This window comes from Gorilla gorilla, chromosome X (genome assembly GCF_029281585.2).
Source record: "Gorilla gorilla gorilla isolate KB3781 chromosome X, NHGRI_mGorGor1-v2.1_pri, whole genome shotgun sequence".
NCBI lineage: Eukaryota > Metazoa > Chordata > Mammalia > Primates > Hominidae > Gorilla > Gorilla gorilla.
Genome location: NC_073247.2, coordinates 147,737,803 through 147,754,112, shown reverse-complemented (window position 1 = coordinate 147,754,112; position 16,310 = coordinate 147,737,803). Strand labels below are relative to the sequence as shown.

The following is a 16,310-nucleotide window of genomic DNA, read 5'->3' as shown; positions in this document are numbered from 1 at the left end:
GAATTTGACAGCTTTGAGTCATATTTCCTAAAGAGTCCAATTGTGACCATAAGCAAATACATCCACCCTTACACATAAGCACCAAAAATTTGCCAACCCATAAGTTAAGTTCTGTTAGGTTTCTGTTTGTTTATTTGAAAACATTAGTCTTCCCCTTTTCCACTAGGTATATAGGTAGAAAAATAAATGAAGTCAGCACTCTTTACGTCTCACTAGAATAAACTGTGACTCAAATACTGTGAGTGGTTATTTGCAAGGCTATAACTTTTTTAATGACAGATTTTCCTAAAAGAAACCACTATAACATCTGTCCAAGTACTCCAGAGAAAACAAAAAATACATAAAGATTAAAAGTCTATTACTTTAACAGCACATTGCCAAACACGGACAACTAGGATAAATGCCAAGAAACCTTAAAAAATAACTTTAAAAGATGCAACGTTCAAGCCATTCAAACGCGTAGGTTCCACAAACAACAGGAAAACAAGTCCAAGAGCAGTTCTACTTGTGCAAGATGGTAACTCAGACTGTACTTCATCAAAATTCATTCAGGTGTTTCATAGGCGTCTGAGCAGAGTTTGTTTTTTCTTCCTTGCTTGGAGATGTGTACACAGATTAGAGGAGAGGAAAGTCTTCCAGATGCTGATGTAAGCACAGCAGGCTTGGTTCCCCTTGATAAAGTATGAAGGCAGATTTAGTTGACTCAAGCTTTATCAGTTTCCCTAGTGAAAAGTCTTATGCATGCTGAAATAGACGAGTTACTGAATTTGTCATGCGAAGTATTTACATAAAGTGAGGTCAGTAACCCGACAGAATAAAAAAGGTAGTTGTTAAATTATTGTATAACCTTTTACAACTTGAATAACTTTGTGGGTAAATGACACTGACGTTCAAACTCCTGAAACATACATTAACAAGAAACTATTTACTGCGTGAAGAGGCACACATCATGTAAAACATACACTTCATGGGAGGGATTCCTGCATAGCAGGAAAGTCGCTACCACTACATAACAAATGGCTATGCCAACAGTCAAAGCTGCCACGAAAGGGTACAACATTAGAATTCCCTTAAAATCTCAAGGAGTGTTTGCAATAGCACAGATGCCTTTTGGAGAGTAAGTACATGTTTTGTTCAGAAGGGTATTTTTCACTGGAAAATCTGAACATCATGTAAATAAACTAATGTTCTAACTGGATAAGATTTAAGGCAATGCTACTCAGACCTGAGGGAAAAAAAATCCAAAAAAGTTTGTTTTTCTTCTGAATCATGAACAGGTCAAAATCAACATCAAAAAGCATTCTTCCAAGCATTCAATGCACCTTTAGGTATTATCAGCATTACAAAATAGAATCTACTTTCATACTCCAAATATGAAATGAGAAATTGTTCTGTGCTCTTCCTTGAGAACTGTAAAAAAAAAAATGCATGGCAGCTTAGGTAATTAATATTAAAAAGTACCATGAAAATGAAGACTACTACACCTGCTGCACACAAAGGAGCCACCCTGCTGCAATCAGTGCTCCAGAATATTCGATTTCTCTTATGACTGACTTTGGTGCAGTGTGGAACGATCGTGGGTTCATAAATTAACTGTTGACATTAACTACAGACTAACAAATGATGATTAGACACAGTAAGTTCAAAAATTTTACATTTTGCTCCTGTTTGGCTGCTAAAGAGCAGCAATTTAAATCGATATAAAAACTTCTGACGACAAAGCCTGCTATACAGATAAAGTACATAATCAAAAATTAAGCAGCAATTAAATTTCTTATTTAAATTTATCTGGTATAGAATATTTACACATTTGGGAAGAGAGATCTCTGAAACCACCATTCTCTTTACTCGCCTCTTGCTCTCTGCCCACCCCAGCCCCTCCAAATCTAAATCAAGTGCCCTGAACTATATACACCTGTACTTTGGCTAAGCCGGCTAGATGTGACTCCTTCTACGGTCTTGGTCTGGAAGAAAAGACATAAAGTCTCAGAAGTCATTTGCAGCCTTCTTTTCTGAACAACAGTGTACTGTAGTCAATGAATCTGTGCTTTCACAGCAAGCGGGGGAAAAGGGTCCCCACACTTCACTCCCCAACCTGAATGGGGCAAGATCAAATGCCATCAGCTCGTTGCACCACAACAGGCCACCAGAGAAAAGGGAAAGAAAACAGTCAGGACAAAGGCAGCAGCTATCAACAAAAGTTTCCCAACAAAGGAACCTCTCCTCCCTAGGTTCCCAAGGAAATAACACTCCCTCCTCACTCTCCCTCCCCTAGCACACAAAAAAATTAATTCACATCACGAGAACTTGGTACTCTGGTTAAGTGTCAGGTAAGTTTAAGAAAGAGAAAATCCGTCACTTTTTATACTTTAACTGAGACATAAAACTAACAGAACACACAACATCACTGTGAAAGTAACTTCCTAAAACAGATCCAGTCTACAGAGTGCAACCAGGAAAACTTAAAGGAATATAGTTTGTTCACAATCTGCCATGTACAGGATATTTATATTCTTTCTATGCCATATAAATAGCATTTATATAGCTTACACATTCAGAGACATGCACTGGGACTTTTAGGTAGTACAAATTTCTTCACAATCACATGTGCAAATTTTACAAATCACTAAGTGAGTATTAGTAAGCTTAGGCTGGACCATGTCTCGTATTATCTAACAAATTTAGCGGGGGTTCAGAATCATCCATTGGAAGAACCAGGCGTGTTCCTCGAATGACCAGTTCATGGTCCCCAAATGCAAGCTCCCGATCCAAGGCATCTTCAGAACTGTTTCCCATAAATCTCCTTGGGGCGCTGGATGTGGCCGGTTCAGTGTTCACAGTAGAATCTCCATATGTCAAACTGATGTCACCATCATTGAGAATAAGATCAGAATCATCATCTTTCAACTGTTCCTGGTTCTAAATGCAAATAAAGTAAGATTTAAGAATTTTTGAGAAGTTCAAGAGACATTTCCAATAGGAGTATTTTCGAGGATCCCCCATTTAAAACCCTTAAGTGGTAGTCCACTGCCCTCAGGATAAAGTCTAAAGTCCATACCTTGGCTTAAAATACAGCGTGACTTGGCCTCTTTAGTTCCTCTCCTGCTACAATCTGCCCCTCCCACACCAAAGGCCCCATTGTCTGCCAACCAGACTGAAGTGTGACAGCTGCCCAGACTCCTCGTGCTTTCTCTTACCTTCAGGTCCTTCTACATGACCCCTCTTTCCCTTCAAATGACTAACATCCTTTTATCACTTTTGCTCTGAAGTCTCCCTTGAGCTTCTAGGACTAGGTTAGCTGTCCTTCCTGTGTGCTTTCGTGGCATCCTATACTTGGCCCTCTCCCTGTAGTGGCACTTACCCTTGAGCTATAACTGTGTGTATCGATCTGCCCTCAAGAGGCTTAGAGTCTAGTGTGTGGCGGGAGCAGACCGATTCACATGTGGTGAAGACACAGGGTGAATGCTACATAGTCCAACCACCTAATACAGTTTGGGGTACAGAGAAACATATCAAGCCCTCACTGCAGCTCCATAAGCTTTGGTTCTCATGGAAATATTATGACCAAAATAGTATACTTAAATAAGGTTCTACAAAAGGGAAAAGTATCAGGAATACATAGTCCCATTTTGGCAAATAAAAAATGTGTGTATAGAAAAGTCTTTTCTTCTTTATGTTTCTGTATTATCTGAAATTTTATTATAATGAGTATATATTACTTTTAAAAAACAGAACGAGTCATTTTTTCTAAATGACTCTAAAGAGAAAGGATCATTCTAAATATTCACATTGATCTAGCATAAAACAGTCTGTCATTGATGCTCCTTGAGGGAAGTATATTCTCCAGCTTTCTAAATCCCATGTCTGTTTGAAAATTTTGAATTTGTCTAAGACCATCAAATAGACTGAGAAGACTATTAGACAAAATCTAAAAAGGAATTTAATCTGCTGTTGCTAGAAATTCCCCTAAATACTCAAAGACCAAAAAAAGTGTGAACTGAAAAATAAACGGCTGGGTATGGGTGGCACATGTCTATTGTCCTAGCTACTGGGGAGGCTAAGGCAGGAGGACTACTTGAGCCCAGAAGTTTGAGGCCAACCTGGGCAGCACAGCCAGAATCCATCTCAAAAACAAACAAACAAACTCATATCCACCAACCAGCCCAAATCCCTTCTTGTCTAATCTAGTTAGGACAGTAAGTCTATCTAACCAGTATCTATCACTTAATTCAGCAATACTTGCAAGCTCTGTGGCTCCTTCACAGGTCCACAGGGGCTCTTCAGCACCTTCTAATGTCTTTATTAAGTTTGAGGTTTGGGGCAATATCTATCAAATTTTAAAATGCACATGCCTTTTGACCCAGTGATTTTACCTTTAAAATCTATTCTATATACTTTTACATAGTTAGGTAAGTTTATATGTAAAAGAATATTCACTATAAGTATTGTTTATAATAGCAAAAAAGGAAATGACTGAAACATCTATCCATAAGAGATTGAATACATGAATTTTGCTACAGCTATGAAATGGAATAGGACGTAGCCATGAAAAGAGAAGGTAAGACATCTAATATACCCACATATAAAGGTATCCATGATCTGTCAGTAATTGAAAAAAAAAGCAAGTAATGGGACAATATGCCTATTATAATCCCATTTGTGTAAAACAATAACAAAGCCATATATACACATATTAATTTGCAATAAAATATATCAGGAAGTATCCACAGTGAGCCTATAATAAAGACTGCCTCGAGGACTGCAGGTAGGAGGAAGGCAACTTTGATTTTTCATTTTGCACATTCCATACTGTATGGATATTTGGCCATGAGCTTGCTAGTTTTATAACTAAAAAAAGCAGTTAACAAAGATAATATAAAAAATTACATTTGGGCCAGGTGCAGTGGCTCATGCCTGTAATCCCAGCACTTTGGGAGGCCAAGGTGAGTGGATCACTTGAGGCCAGGATTTCAAGACCAGCCTGGCTGACATGGCGAAACCTCGTCTCTACTAAAAAATACAGAAAAATGAGCTGGGTGTGGTGGTGCACACCTGTAATCCCAGCTACTTGGGAGGCTGAGGCATAAGAATTGCTTGAACCCGAGAGGTGGAGGTTGCAGTGAGCCAAGATCGTGCCACTGCACTCCAGCCTGGGTGACAGAGCGAGACTCTGTCTAAAAAAAAAAAAAAATTAAGTGTGATGGTTGTTATGGGTTAAATTGTGTCCCTCCCCAACCCCCCACCAAAAGATGTTGAAGTCCTAACCCCTAGCACCTTGTTTGGAAATAGGGTCTTGTTTGGAAATAAGGTAGGCCCTGATTCAATATGACTGGTGTCCTTATGAATAGGAGAAATTTGGACACGGAAGTAGGCATGCACACAGGTAGAACCCCATGTGAAGATGAAAGTAGAGATACATAGTGATGCATCTATAAGTCAAGGAAGGTCCAAGATAGCCAGGAAGCCACCAGGAGTTAGAAGAGAGGCCTGGAGCAGATTCTCCCTCACAGCCTAGAAGGAACTGACCCGGCCAACAACTTGACTTTGGATTTTAGCCTCCAGAAATAAGAGATGATAAGTTTCTATTGTTTAAGCCATTCGGTTTTTGGTACTTTGTTACAGCTGCTCTAGGGAGCCTGTTGTGTTTCGCTACATTCCAAGGACACAGGGTTGTTGTGGACCTCTTCTGGCTTTTGGTGACAGCGAGTGGGTCTCTGGAATCCAAGAGCCAAGCTTCACTGCCTGAACCAACAGAGCTGGCTGACTTCTCTGCACAGTTATGTGGGTTAACAGGGCATGGTGGAAATGGAGACAATGTTTGAGAGGCGAGCCTGGGCAATGTGGAAGGGAGAGGAGGGGCAACATGGGGTGTGTGCCCCATCTCACAGGCACAGTCTGTCAGAAACATGCACTGACACGACATAACACAAAGCCGTAGGATGCTCCTCCCTGGCCCAGATGCCACCCCTACTCTGCCTACTCTCTCCTGTCCATTTCTTATACAATCTGGTTTCACATGAGGTTCACTCACAGGGAATGGGGGCACCGGGAGGGAGGTGTGTGTGGTGCATGTCTACACAGCTTCACTACAGCTTCCCCTCTCAAGGTTCTGCGTGTTGCACCTAAGTAGTCAAAACTGGTGGGCTTTGTTAACAGGGGAGCCTATATGATGTCATAGATTATTTCTGAAAGGTTTGTTTAGAATGGAAGGCTTTTTCTTTTTCTTCTTTTTTTTTTTTTTTTTTTTGATACGGAGTCTCACTCTGTCACCCAGGCTGGAGTGCAGTGGCACGATCTCTGCTCACTACAACCTCCACCTCCCCAATTCAAGCAATTCTCCTGCCTCAGCCTCCCGAGTAGCTGGGATTACAGGTGCACGCCACTGTGCCCAGCTAATTTTTGTAATTTTGGTAGAGACTGGGTTTCGCCATGTTGACCAGTCTGGTCTTGAACTCCTGACCTCAGGTGATCTGCCGCCTCGGCCTCCCAAAGTGCTGGGATTACAGGCATGAGCCACCACGCCTGGCCAGAATGGAAGGTTTTTAAAAAAGAACTTGAAAAATAAAAACGTGCACATTTAAAAACAAAGGCCAGCTAGCATTTCTGTTATTTTTTTCTTAGTAGCAATATTTATCAAATTACCAATCACATTTTGGTAGCTAAGGAAAAAATATGGAATTCAGATTCTATCTAGATATGCTCATGTGTCCCAGAAATGTGGAACAGAGGCAGATAGCTTTCCTAAACATCCAAAGGTTGGGAGGTGTGAAATAATAGACAATCTGTTGCACTTTAGGGATGTCAAAATTGTTTTAAAATCCTCAAAATGTAACTGAGACAACCCTCATTTGTGGATGAAAGCATACACATTTAGTGCTGAGCTCAGGACACATGCTGCAAAGAAATGAAAGCCAGCAGGGAAATAGAACTATTTACTAAAATCACCCACAGTAAGATGAGGCACGATTCTATATCTGTTTTCAAATGCTGTTTCAAAGGCTGTGAATTATATTTATAGGTTTCAGTGTATTTTCTGGTTGAGCAAAATATGCTTAAATTCCCTTTCATGGAATTTATACCTCAAAGGCAAAAAACCAAACCAAAATAAAATAAAACCAGTGACTCATCCACAGAGCAGATAAATTTAACTTACTGAAGAATTTAGTTTTGGATAAAACCAACTTACTTCGTAAGCCTGGGGGCTGGTGAGGCACCTGGCGATGGGTCCACAGCAGGCAGGGAGTGTTGTTGTCAGCGGAGGCCCACTGTGGGTCAGCAGAGGCTTCAGATAGCTGCGGTGGTTAAGGAAGAGCTGTGGTCCTTTCTTTACAAATTTAAAAGAGCAACTCGTTTGATAATAATCACCATCACAGTATAGTAACCACTTTGGAGGACAGCAAAGGGCTTTCACATCTATGGTCTCATTTCCTCCTCACATGATGGCAGTGAAACAGCAAAGGGGTATTTTATCATCTCCACTTCACAGATATGGAAACTGAGGCTCAGAGAGGTCAATGACCTGCTTAAAGCTACACAATGAGGTAAATGGGGACCAATCTGCTAGCCCAAATTGGTCTGAATTTCAAATCTTGTGCCCTTTCCACTACATCACATTGCGTTTCTGATTTTATTAAAACCAAAAGGAACATCACTGTAAATTGAGCACTAAAGGAGATAAGGGAGAAAGTAAACAATGTTAATGGCCAGAGAGGAAATTAAATGTTCCAGTAGAACATAGTAATAAAATGGTTTTCATCATTTATTGTGAATTCAGCTGGCCTCTTGCATGCTATAAGTTGAAACTTCAGTATCAGACTGACTGTTTACTTAGGAAGCTATAAGAAGGAAAGGCAAGTCAAATCTCAAGACATTTTAAAAAACTATGTATCATGAGGCCCTTTATCATAGGCCCTCATCTCAGTATTCATTTATTTGCCAAAAAATAAAAATAGACATGAGAATATATGACACTCAAAAGAAAAAAGAGGGAATCACAAGAAAAAGGAGAAAAGGATACAGACACACAAATTCCCCACTTTATTTCTTTATTCATTTATTTTTTTTTTTTTGAGACAGAGTGTCGCTCTGTCACCCAGGCTAGAGTGCAGTGGGTGATCATAGCAGGTACGTGCCACAATGCCCAACTAATTTTTTTTTATTTGATTTTTGCAAAGACAGGGTCTCGCTATGTTGCTAGGGCTGGTCTTGAACTGAGCCTGCCTCAAGCAATCCTCCCACCTCAGCCTCCCAAAGTGTTGGGTTTACAGGCATGAGCCTCCATGCCCTCCCTCCTCATTTTCTAAAATGAGACCCTAAGATGGTTCTCAATTAAAAATGAGAAAGTCAGAGAAAATTTCATGAATCCTCATATTAATAAATTCTAAGTAAAGATTAAAACACTGTATATAAACACGCTTTATAAAACATCTGGCCAAACACAAAGCTACTAAAAAACTGGAATGATGAATTCTACTAGTGTTTTGAGTAAAGAAATGACCAGGTCTTCATCTTCTGGTACTGAATGGGTAGTACTGAGGCTAACAAGTCTTGATGTTTGACTCTACAAGAAAAAATTCCTTAGAAAAAAAAAACTCACCAGATGTTGACAAATGGTTTTAAAAAAAGAAAAGAAAACCTAGATAGTCCTGTATTTATTAATGAAATTAAAAACTTTCTCCTACAGAAAGCTCCAGGCTCAAATGGCTTCACTGGTAAAACTTTCCCAACATTAAAAAAAATAATAATAACACTAATCTTATCACTCCTTCAGAGAACAGAAAATGAAGGAATACTTCCCGATTCATTTTATGAGGCCAGCTTAATCTTGTTATAGAAACCTGACAAGGACACTATAAGAAAAAATCACAAGCCAATATTGTTCATAAAAATAGACACAAAAATCAGATGCAAAATATTAGCAAATTAAATCCAGAGATATACACAAAGGATAACACATCATGACCAAGTGGAATTTGTTCCAGCAATGCAAGACTAGTTTAACATTCAAACAATCAATCAATGAAAATCAAAATAACAGATTAAAGAAGAAAAATATAAACACATGATCATCTCGATGCAGAAAAAGCATCTGATACTAAAAATTCTCAGCAGACAAAAACTCATGATAAAAACTCTCAGCAGACTAGAAATAAAAGAGAATGCTCTTAACCTGCTAAAGGATATATCCAAAAACGTATAGCTAACATCGTACTTAATGGTGAAATATTGAAAAATTTCCCTCTGAGGTCAGGAATAAGATAAGAATGTCCTGTATCATCACTTATATTCAGCATTGCACTGAAGAAGTCCCCTAAAAAAGCTGATGTAAAAAGACACAAAAAAGAAATACAGGGATTGGAAAAGAAAAAAAAAATAATTAGTCATAGATCATTTAATTATGTATATAGAAGACCAAAAAGTATCTATTAGAAATCATAAGTGAACTTAGCAAGATTGCTGGACCCAAGGTCCATATATAAAATCAAATTTTAGGCTGGGCACAGTGGCTCACGCCTGTAATCCCAGCACTTTGGGATGCTGAGGCGGGCAGATCACGAGGTCAGGAGATCGAGACCATCCTGGCAAACACGGTGAAACACCATCTCTACCAAAAATACAAAAAATTAGCTGGGCGTGGTGGCGGGCGCCTGTAGTCCCAGCTACTTGGGAGGCTGAGGCAGAAGAATCACTTGAATCCGGGAGGCAGAGGTTGCAGTGAGCCGAGATTGCGCCACTGCACTCCAGCCTGGGCAATAGAGTGAGACTCTGTCTCAATAAATAAATAAATAAATAAATAAATAAATATCCAATTTTCTATCTATATATTTACATCAAACAAGTATAAAACAGAGTAAATACCATTTGCAATAGGATCAAAAACATCAAATACTTAGGAATAAATCTAATGAAAATGTACAAGAGCTGTGTACTGAAAAGTACAAATCATTAATGAGAGAAATTTTAAAAGACCTAAATGAGTGGAGCAATATGCTGTGTTTATGATATGGAAGTCTCAATATTGTTATGATATCATTTCTCTCCAAATTCATTTATGGATTCAATACAAACCCAATAAACTTGCCAGCAGTTGTGTGTGTGTGTGTGTACATGCACATGTGTGTAAATTGACAAGCTGTTTCTAAAATTTAAAGGAAAACGCAAAGCACCCAAAATAGCCAAGGCTATACTGGAGAAGAACAAAGCCAGATTTTAATTACTCTATTGGATAGCAAGACTTATTATAAAGTACAGTAATAAAAAGGGTGTGGTATTGATATAAAAATAGAGAAACAGGATTAAAAAAGAGAGTCCAGAAACTTATCCCCACTTATACAGCCAGGTGATTTACAACAAAGATTGTACTGCAATTCAGTGGGGTAAGGATGATATTTTTCAATAAATGGTGCTGCATCAACTGGATATGCATATGGAAAAAAGTAGATCTCGATCCACTATCTCTCACCATGCACAGAAATGAATTTGTGATGGATCAAAGACTTAAATGTGATAGTTAAAGCAATCATACTTCTAGAAGAAAACAGGAAAATATCTTCACAACCTTGGGATATGGAAGATTTCTTAAGACACAGAAAACACTAACCATAAAAGGTGAATAAAATGGACTTCTAGCCTGGGCAACAAAGTGAGACCCTGTCTGTATAAAAAACTTTTAAAAACTAGCTGGATGTGGTGCCATGCACCTGTAGTCCTAGCTACTCAGGAGGCTGAGGCAGGAGGATCACCTGAGCCCAGGAGGTTGGGGCTACAGTGAACTATGATTGCACCACTGCATTCCAGCCTGGGTGAGAGAGTGGGAACTTATCTTAAAAATAAACAAAATATAATAGACTTCATTAAATTGAAGAACTTCTACTCCTTAAATACAGGATTAAGAAAATGAAAAGGCAAGCTACAGACTGAGAAAAAATACAATAATCAACAACAAAAAACCCAATTCAGGAATACAGAGAGAACTATAAATCAATGAGAGAAAAAAACAACTCAGTTAAACAATGGATGAAAGACTTAGACTTCACAAAAGAGGATATCTAAATGGTCAAAAAACAAGAAAAGGTGCTCAGCCTCTCTGGTCATCAGAGAAATGCAAATTAAACCATATGAGGTATCACTACACACCCATCAAAATGGCTAAAATTTAAAAGGCTGAAAAATAGAACTCCCTTAATTTGCTGATGGAAATAATCATAAATTCACCAAGTTGGTTAAAACCAATTAAACTTGTTGCAATCACTCTGGAAAACTGGTTGGTTGGCAATGTCTGTTTTAAAGCTAAACAGGCCGGGCAAGTGGCTCACTCCTATAATTCCAGCACTTTGGGAGGCCGAGGTGGGTGGATCACTTGAGTCCCGGAGTTCAAGGCCAGCCTGGGAAACATGGTGAAACCCTGTCTCTACATTGAGAAAAAAAAAAAAATAGCTGGGCGTGATGACATGCACCAGGAGTCCCAGCTACCCAGGAGGCTGTGTTTAGAGGATCACTTGAGCCTGGGAGGCAGAGGTTGCAGTAAGCCAAGATTGTGCCACTGCATTCCAGCCTGGGTGACAGAGCCAGACGCTACTGCAAACAAACAAACAAACAAAAAACACGTTAAACATATACTTGTCCTAAATTCCACTCTTTGCACTCCTTGGTATATACCCAAGAGAAATGAGTGCTATGTCCACCAAAAGATACATATTCATGCAGGTTTTTGTAATAGCCAAAAGCTAGAACCAACCCAAATATTTATTAACAGTAGACTGGTTTAAAACAAAAATCCTGTAGTATATTCCTACTACAGAGCTCTACCCTACTACAGCAATAAAAAAAGAATGAATTGCTGTTACATGAAACAATAGGGATAAATTACACAGATGTCGAGTGAAAGAAGCAAGACAGAAATGAATACCTAATATATGAATCCATATATATAAAGATCAAAATCAGGTAAAACTAACCCATGTTGATGAAAGTCAGAATCATGGTTACCCCTTTGTGGAGGGGGATAGAGAATGTTCATTTGTATCTTTGTATGGGTGGGAGGCACACAGTTGTTGACACAGGTTGAAATTCATTAAGCTGTACACTTAAGATTCGTGTACTTTATTGTATTCAAGTTATATCTCAATTATAACAAATCATTTGCCTACACAAATGAACTGAAATCTAAAATAATGAATATTTAATTATATCAGGGCACTAGGTATTAAAATGATCAGGTCTTCATTGAGTAGGACTTAATAGGGCAGTACTGAGTCAAACAAGCCTTGGTGTTTACTTCCATAAAATATACAGAAGAATAAGCTATTATTCTACGCTTTCTCAACATTAGGATCATTGAACTGTTTTATATATTATGTAGAAAATGTACAAAACATTTTATGCAGAAAACTCACTAAAAAATTATTGCTAAATTAGAGGGATGAAAAAGCCCCAAGAGATATGAGAGTGGCTTATATCCAAAACCCTGACAATGGAGCCAAAAGTAATGACATAATCTTTAAAAAATTTTAAGAGCCAGGCTCTCTTTCTCTAATGGGAGTCTTAATACCCCAGATATGCTTGCATTCTTGTTTCCATATAATAATTTAATTTTGAAGTACTTGCAAGCAGTGAATGCAAAAATTACCAAACAGAACATGGTAAGTAGTAGCTTCTAATCATTAAGTGTCAAGTGATTTTTCTTAAATATACAAGGCTTTCATCAGAAAGTTGAAAGCAAGGACAAATTTCTTACACGGTTGTCTCCAATTTGCTTCAATAGAACATAAACCAAGTTTTGAATCATTTACTGATAAATCAGAGCCTGAAAGAACTCCATGGCTCTTTTTGCTAGGTGAATTTTCAAATAAGAAATTAATTTTAATAATGATAAAATGTTTAAAAGGCATGATTTAAAGCAGTGGTCCCCAACTCTTTTGGCACCAGGGACCGGTTTTGTGGAAGACAATTTTTCCATGGACGGGGCTGGGAACAAAACAGTTTTGGGATAAAACTGTTCCACCTCACATCATCAGACATTAGATTCTCATAAGGAGTATGTAACCTAGATCCCTCGCAAGTGCAGTTCACAACAGGGTTCGGGCTCCTGTGAGAATCTAATGCTGCTCATCTGACAGGAGGCGGAGCTCAGGTGGTAATGTTCACTGGCCCATTGCTCACCTCCTGCTGTGTGGCCCGGTTCCCAACAGGCCACGGACCAGTACTGGTCCGCGGCCCGGGAGTTGGGGATCCCTGATTTAAAGAGGTTATAGAATATCAACACTACTCAAAGTACAGCTATGAAACAGACTTACAACAGGGCAAGAAGGAAATCTGGCAAACAAAAACATTAGCTATCTGTGGCATGCTGAACAGAGAGAATCTCCTAGTCTTTGGAAAGGTCAGGGGAAAAAAAAGTGTATTGCTGAACAACGCAGTATTGAACATTATCGCATTTTGATTTCATTCTCATGCTTTTTCCCAAGCCTTTCCTCTCTTACCCTGCCAAGTACGCAGACAAGAACCAAGAAATACCTTCTGTGGGATTCACTAAATTAGCTAAAGGACAACAAATATTAAAGTTTGCTCAATAAATAAACCTATATATCAAAGAAAGTATGTCATTTGGGCTTTGGTTCCCTTTACACAGCCAGCTTCTGAAATGACCAGTCCCTACGGTTTCATGGGTTTGAAGAGGAATCTGTCTGTGTGGGTTTCCTTTTCCACAGCACTGATGGGGAAAGGGAAGATGAAAGGTAGGTTTTATATTCCGCTCCAGGAAGAGAATAGTCAAAACACTTGTTCCATTAAACTGTAATTATCTATGTCCACACTATCCTTTTTTTTTTTTTTCCTCAATTAAGGATACTTATGATCAAAGTTGTACCACATCCGGAAAAGCCAAGCACTCTCTGCTTTGGTAGTTCTCCTTTCATTTTCAGGAACACCCTGCAGATAGATAATACAGAAATCAATATCTATACAAAGATATGAACATTTATTTAGAGCCATTCCTTTGGAGAATCAGAAATAGAGGCTACTATAAGACACTCTCCAACAAGGGTAATATTAGAAATTTAATAGCTTGTATATTGCAGCTTTGGAATAGGAAATTGAAATGTTTTTCTGAACACCTCTATTACTCAGGCTGCTTGCTAACTTACGAATCTACTCTCACTTAAAAAATCAATGTGGGGGCCGGGTGCGGTGGCTCATGCCTGTAATCCCAGCACTTTGGGAGGCCGAGGCAGGCAGATCACGAGATCAGGAGTTCGAGACCAGCCTGACCAACATGGTGAAACCCCGTCTCTACTAAAAATACAAAAATTAGCCGGGCGTGGTGGGGCGTGCCTGTAATCCCAGCTACTCAGGAGGCTGAGGCAGGAAGTTCACTTGAACCCAGGAGGTAGAGGTTGCAGTGAGCCGAGATCGTGCCACTGTACTCCAGACTCGGCGACAGAGCGAGACTCCGTCTCAAAAAAAAGAAAAAAAATCAATGTGGTATAATTCATGTACTGAACCTGAAAGACTTAACTCTCAATGTAATAATAGCACCTTAGAAAATATCACATCAACATCCCTATATTTTGAAGTCGTCATGGATCTCGAAAATAACTAGCAACTTCAAAGTTGCTACTATGTTCTTGAAACACTAGCAAAATAAAAACAAGTAGGGAAATTCCATGGTAAGCCTGACCAGCTAGGAGGAGAAACTAACATAGCAAGTAGCCGTCTTCTAAAAGTTTCCAAAAATATAAACTGTGTCTTTATTTGTAATATGGTGCAGTCAGCAGTTGGGCAGTTAGGCAATCTGCTTCCAGTCCCAGCTTATTGACATTAAGTAGTTTAAGCAAGTTCCTTTCTCTCTCTGGGCCCGAATTTCTTCATGTATAAAAACATGATGAGGGTTAGAGAATTCTGAAGGCCCTTTCCAGTGCTCATGTTCTATGTTTCCATAATCTTCTTTTCTAAAAGCACAGAATTTAGGCCAGACACAGTGGCTCATGCCTGTAATCCCAACACTTTGGGAAGCCAAGGCGGGTATATCACTTGAGGTCAGGAGTTCGAGTCCAGCCTGACCAATATGGGGAAACCCCGTTTCTACTAAAAACACGCAAAAAAATGAGCTGGGCCTGGTGGCAGGCACCTATAGTCTCAGCTACCTGGAAGGGTGAGGCAAGAGAATTGCTTGAATCTGGGAGGTGGAGGTTGCAGTGACCTGAGATCGTGCCACTGCACTCTAGCATGACTGACAGAGTGAAACTTCATCTCAGTAAGTAAGTAAATAAATAAATAAATAAGCAAGAAAGCACAGAGTTTAGATTCTGGGTTTTGGCTTCTTCCTGTTCTTCCTAATGCTCAAAATAAATTTCTCTCTGCTTCAACATGTCACGTGTCATGTATCAACTTATATATAACACAAAAATGTTTGGAAACACTGTATGGGCTTACGAAAGCTGAAGAACACCTGCAATTCCTTTCACATCATAGAAGTATCTTTCTGTGCCTCCACCTCTTGAAGAACAACATTTCACCACCCCTCACCACATGAACACCTGTATACCCCACCCCCACACACTCCATACTTAGTATAATGTTCCTCTGTGCTTTCTCGTGGACATTCAAAATATTAAAGGAACAATATAACCAAGACAGCCACAGGGTTGTTTTTTTTTATTTTGTTTTTGTTTTTCCAGACAGAGTCTCGCTCTGTTGCCCAGGCTGGAGTGCAGTGGCACGATCTCCTGCCTCAGTTTCCTGAGTAGCTGGGACTACAGGCACCCACCACCATGCCCAGCTAATTTCTGTATTTTTAGCAGGGACAGGGTTTCACCATGTTGGCCAGGCTGGTCTCGAATTCCTGACCTCGGGTGATCCACCTGCTTTGGCCTCCCAATATGCTGGGATTACAGGCGTGAGCCACCGTGCCCAGCCCAGCCATAGGGTTTTGAAGGTAAGGGAAAAAAAACGGTCCTTTGTTCTATATGTCACGACTGGCACTCACCTACCTGGCTCTCTCCCTGTCACTCCTTTTCCATTTCTCCTCTGTGGTTACACAGGTGACACAGCTGGTGGAGACTTACACAGAGAGCGATCGAGCATTTGTCTTTTGAACTGCATGATTAACTTTATTCTTGTTTTGACACAGGGAGGAGGCACTGAGGAATTATCACCCCTTGGACACTACACCAGGAGCCCGGCATCATGGGAATTTATCCAGCTTGGTTTTTACAAGTATGTCAAGCCCATGGAATTCTACTTTAAGGCTTTGACCACAAGAGTCAAGTACTTACTATATCTCATACATACATTCACACTCATCACTCAAC

The 16,310-nt window shown here is 39.5% G+C and overlaps 1 protein-coding gene across 2 annotated transcripts in view; it reads right to left on the bottom strand.

The window, feature by feature from the left end:
- Positions 1-243: 243 nt before the first annotated feature.
- The window catches only part of SLC9A6 (solute carrier family 9 member A6), a 61,392-nt gene continuing 45,325 nt past the window's right edge, over positions 244-16,310 (bottom strand). For both annotated transcript variants that reach the window (XM_055376466.2, XM_031005787.3), the window contains 3 exons: positions 13,850-13,929; positions 7,187-7,292; positions 244-2,919 (listed from right to left, as the gene is read on the bottom strand). In XM_055376466.2, coding sequence (XP_055232441.1) covers positions 2,647-2,919; positions 7,187-7,292; positions 13,850-13,929 — 459 coding nt within the window. In that variant the 3' untranslated portion in view covers positions 244-2,646. The remainder of the gene's footprint in view (positions 2,920-7,186; positions 7,293-13,849; positions 13,930-16,310) is intronic.